This window comes from Diachasmimorpha longicaudata, chromosome 9 (genome assembly GCF_034640455.1).
Source record: "Diachasmimorpha longicaudata isolate KC_UGA_2023 chromosome 9, iyDiaLong2, whole genome shotgun sequence".
Classification (NCBI taxonomy): Eukaryota; Metazoa; Arthropoda; class Insecta; order Hymenoptera; family Braconidae; genus Diachasmimorpha; species Diachasmimorpha longicaudata.
The window spans coordinates 17,574-22,608 of record NC_087233.1 but is presented as its reverse complement, the minus strand read 5'-3'; the positions used below and the strand labels follow the sequence as shown (position 1 = coordinate 22,608).

General features: G+C 45.2%; 1 protein-coding gene across 1 annotated transcript; it reads left to right on the top strand.

Annotated features, from left to right (window-relative positions):
- Positions 1 to 1,650: 1,650 nt before the first annotated feature.
- On the top strand, positions 1,651 to 4,448 carry LOC135166073 (uncharacterized). Its single transcript, XM_064128033.1, has 3 exons — positions 1,651 to 2,480; positions 2,523 to 4,017; positions 4,326 to 4,448. Exons 1-3 carry the CDS (start codon positions 1,651 to 1,653, stop codon positions 4,446 to 4,448), a joined length of 2,448 nt encoding a protein of 815 aa, XP_063984103.1.
- Positions 4,449 to 5,035: the final 587 nt, after the last annotated feature.

The following is a 5,035-nucleotide window of genomic DNA, read 5'->3' as shown; positions in this document are numbered from 1 at the left end:
GAATTACGCAAGGTTGTTTGGGAACATATCCCGAAGTTTTGATAATAATTGGGAAGCTGTTAAAATTTATTTGCTGATTGTTATTTTTGGTAAAATATAAGAAACGTTTAAAAGAAATATTTGGAAAGAACAGCATTTGGAAAATTTCATATGATAATTGTAGGTAATTGGGAGGACGGGAAGTTGAGAAAAATATAGTTAATTTAATTATTATTGTGTGACTTTTTTTACAATTCCCCCCTCCTGAATCCCCCATTTTCGTGGCCGGTACCTCTAACCCCACCTGAAACCCACCCCTCTCCCTAACCTAGCATACTGAGCGACCCGAGGACCGTTACCTTTCCCCAGAATCTAATTGGCTCTTTTTTTTTGGTTTGAGTTATTTTTCTTGTATAGGGATTTTAGTTCCATTTCAGTTCAGAGTTTTTTTTTTTTCGTTGGGACTTGTTTGAGAGACCCCATGGGAATTCCGGTTTGATGTTTCCGGTCTAAAAAGTATCTGGCGCCCATCGATGTAAGATTTTTGAGTTCAATTGGATGAAAGGGAAGTAGGGCGAAGGTAATGGGCATTATCCAACTCCCATGGAAAATGTCACGTTACAACGTTCTAGGGGTTTTGTTATTTTCTTTTGCGGATGAAAGTCCGACGAACCACATCCATCCGGACTACACCCTGTCTCCACAACCTACCCCCTGAGCAGCGCGGGTATTCAAGGTCTTCCCATGGATTCGTAAACAAAGCTATACGTTTTTCGTTTCGTGAATTTTGGTTTATGTTAAGAATTAGTTTATGGAGACTCCGGTTTATCGTCTCCGGTAAAAAGGGCGGCTGGCGCCCAGCAAATGTTGCTTGCGAATCCAGGGGAAAGGGCAGTTAACGGGTTTTTCTCAACCCCGAGGAAAAATCTCGTTACAGACCTCATCAAGGAATATGAGGATCTGGGACACATGAGACGTGTCTCATAGCAATCAGAACCATCACTGAGCTACTATCTGCATCATCACGGTGTCTTAAGGGAAGACAGCATCACCACAAAACTCAGGGTCGTCTGCACCGATTCCAGCAAAACAACATCAGGAGTATCACTCAATGAGATACTTCATGCAGGAGGAAAACTGCAAACGGAAGGCTCAGACGTTCTCATCTGGTTGAGAACTTTTCGATTAATCGTCGGAACGGACATTGTGAAGATGTGCCGTCAAATCAAGGTTCATCAAGAAGATTGGGATCTCCAAAGAATCCTGCGGAAGGATGAGGAGGGGAAAATCATCACATATCAACTGACAACGGTGACGTATGGTCAAACGTGTGCACCATGGTTGGCTCTACGATTTCTTCAACAACGGGTGGAGGACGAGGGACATCAATATCCACTGGCGGCTGTCTCTCTAGCAAAAGGGAGATACGTCGACGATATCTATGGGGGAGCTGATTCTGAGGAACAGCTCAAGGAACTCATCAAGCAGCTCATCAATCTTTGCATGGCGGGCGACATGCTACTGCAAAAATGGATCTTGAATCAACAAGGAATCCTACAGGATCTTCAGTTATCAACAAAATCAACATCGGCGGTAGAATTCGAGAACAAGCCGGTCAAAGTATTGGGACTGTGCTGAAATCCTCATTCAGACAGCTTCATCTATAAATCAATGAAGCCATCAACGGAACAAATCAACGAAAGGACAATCCTCTCAGAGATCGCCCAGATTTACGATCCTCTGGGACTCATCGGACCGGTTATCATCAGGGCGAAAATCTTCATCCAAGAGCTGAGGCTTCTCAAAATTGGTTGGGATGATCCACTACCCTTGAGTCACATCAAGCGTTGGAAACAATTCAGGGAGGAATTCCCAAATCTGGATCAAATATCAATCCCACGGTGGCTTCAAACACCATCGACTTCAAGCAACATCCAACTTCATGGGTTTGCTGACGCTTCGAATCAGGCAATGGGCGCCCCAGTATACATCAGGGTGGACAATCATCAATCTGAGCCACTAGTCATCTTGGTTAGTGCAAAAACCAAGGTCGCACCACTTAAGAAAATGACAATTCCTCGCTTGGAATTGACAGCTGCTGTCATCTTAACCAATCTGGTCATCTACATCAGGAAGATGTTGAAGAAAGAGAATCTACCACTCTTTCTCTGGTCTGACTCCACGGTGGCGCTCACATGGATCAATGGACACCCATCAAGGTGGAAGGATATTGTTCAGAATCGAGTTATCAAAATCCAGAACTCATTACCAGCAGCTGAATGGAAACATATCAGGGGAGTCGAGAACCCAGCAGACTGTGCATCACGGGGATTATCACCAGATCAACTAGTAAATCATCAGCTGTGGTGGAATGGTTCATCATGGCTGAAATCATCAATGGAAAACTGGCCATCATTATCATCAACATCAATCGAATCTACGGCAGAAGCAGCACTGGAGGAAAGACCAGTGTCTGCACATCCTGTGTTACTGAATCTGGAGTGACCTCAAGATTTCTTGGAGAGGTACTCTACACTCGACAGGTTGCTCAGGATCTCGGCGAGTGTCCTGAGAGTCATCAACAACATGAGAAGGGAGCCAGTCCCAAGAGAATTAGATCTCTTGTCAGAAGAACTGGAGGAGACCGGAATCTTTTGGATCAACTATACACAACAGGAGAGTTTTGGACCAGTCATCAATCGCCTCCTCAATGGACAAGACATCGCAAATAATCATCCAATGGCACCGTTGATTCCTTATCTGGATGAGAATCAGACCATTCGCCTAGGCGGGCGGCTGAAACGATCAAGTCTTCAGCCAGGACCCAGGGACCCATCAATTCTACCAAGAAAATCAAGGCTCACATCACTGCTCATCGAGGAGGCTCATCGGAAAACTTTTCATGGAGGAGTACAGGCGACGTTGGCACCCATCAGACACAAATACTGGATCATCGGGGGTCGTCATCCTGTAAAATCGCATATTCGCAAGTGCGTGATCTGCGCACGACATCGAGCCATCAGGGGACAGCTGCCTCCAAGAAGAATCACATCAGCACGGCCATTCAAACACGCAGGAGTGGACTACGCAGGTCCTATCAAAATCAGCAAATGGAGAGGATCAGGAGCTCGACAATATCATGGGTATATAGCAGTTTTTGTGTGTCTTGCCACATCGGCAATTCACCTTGAACTACTCACAGATTTAACATCACAGGCATTCATCGAGACATACAAACGATTCATTGGAAGGAGAGGTATCTGTGCTACACTTAGCAGTGATAATGCTAAGACATTCATGGGAGCAGACAATGAGCTGGGCAGGCTTTTAGACGATTCAAGGAAGGAAATTCATTACATCATCAACGAACTCGCATCAAATGGCACAAAATGGATCTTCATCCCACCGCAATCACCCCACATGGGTGGGAAATGGGAAGCTGCGGTGAAATCTGTGAAATTTCATCTAAAAAAACTCACGGGGAATTTGGTACTCACGTACGGGGAACTCAATACACTTATCATTCAAATCGAGGCTCAACGTTACTCGAGGCCCCTCTGCGCTCTATCAGACGATCCTGATGACTGCAGAGCCCTCACACCTAGACATTTCATCATTGAGGAACCCATCAACGCAGTTCCAGAGCTATCACTTATCAATCAGGAAATGGAAGGTCTCACAAGGTGGAAAATGATCGCAAGGATAACTCAGCAATTCTGGGACAGGTGGTCTCGGGAGTGCATGCATCACTATCAAACCATCTACATATGGAAAAGATCAACGGATGATATCAAGGTCGGAACACTAGTCCTCATCATTGACGAGAGGTATCCACCAACAAAGTGGCCGCTAGGACGAGTATCAAGGGTTTATCCAAGTGATGACAATCTCACAAGGGTGGTAGACATCACCACTGGGGCAGGAGGTGCAAATACCTACACCAGACACATCAACAAGGTGGTTCCGTTACCAGTCAGCACAGAGGAGGAAGTGCCAGAGGATCATTCATCATCCTCCGATGATGAAGGCGGGCGGAATGTAAAAATTTGAGGCTGATCCAGACCACTGGGTCGATCGGACAATATCGGGAGGATTCGGCAAGGGGCTCGCGTGTCAAGGGGGGCTTTGCTGACCTCACTTCACTTCGTGTTCATCTTCCATCAGTATCACAACGCAAATATAGGATATTATCAGGTTTTTGTATCGTGGTTTTTATCGGATCGATTTATCTTTTCTTATTAACTTCCCGATAGGAAGTTATTGGTTTCACTCCGAAAATAAAAAATCGTAATTTTATGAAATGTCGACGTTTCATGACCAGGAGAACACCCCCCGATGATTTTTAGCGTGACGTCTGTGTGTGTGTGTGTGTGTGTGTGTGCTCACTTATTTTCCTTCACGCTCCCAGGCGAACGGTAAGCGCGATCGGAATGGCGGTGGTCGCGATCGATAGATGTCATCGAGTATAAGATCGGATTAGTTTGGGAGCGAAATCCCCACACCCGTTTTTGAGTTTTTTCAAAAATAAGGATTATTTTGATCTTTCAATTTCTTTCGTTCACGCTCCCGTCCAAGCGCGTGATGCGATCGAGGCCGTTATGGTCGCAGTCGATGGCCATTGACTTGGTCAAGATCCCATTAGCACGGGAGTGAAATCCCCTCGCCCCTTTTCGGGATTTTTGTTGAAAACAATGGAAAGATTGACAACTGACATTATTCGATATATGAAGCCTATATTGAGCTGTCATTCATGCTCCCGCGAAAACGCAGAATGCGATCGGAATGGTTTTGATCACAATCGATAGGTTTTGACTTGGTTCGGATCTGATTAGGTTGGGAGCGAATTCCCTCCACCTCATTTTGAGTTTTTTTAGAAAAGAAGGGTTAATTTTGGATTTCTTTATTTCACGCTCCCGCGCAGACGCGTCCCCCGATTGAATTGATTTTGATCGCGATCGATAGGCATTGACTTTGTCTAGATCCCATTAGGACGGGAGTAAATTCCCCCCACACCTTTTCCGTTTTTTTAAAAGTGAAATCCTCTCACCCTTCATAA

Bases quoted from the DNA above. Each gene is read 5' to 3' on its own strand.
- LOC135166073 (XM_064128033.1), top strand. From the start codon at position 1,651: ATGAAGCCATCAACGGAACAAATCAACGAAAGGACAATCCTCTCAGAG. The intron at 2,481-2,522 runs GTGACCTCAAGA...TACACTCGACAG, and splicing joins CCTGTGTTACTGAATCTGGA to GTTGCTCAGGATCTCGGCGA. The intron at 4,018-4,325 runs GTAAAAATTTGA...GATGATTTTTAG, and splicing joins ATGATGAAGGCGGGCGGAAT to CGTGACGTCTGTGTGTGTGT.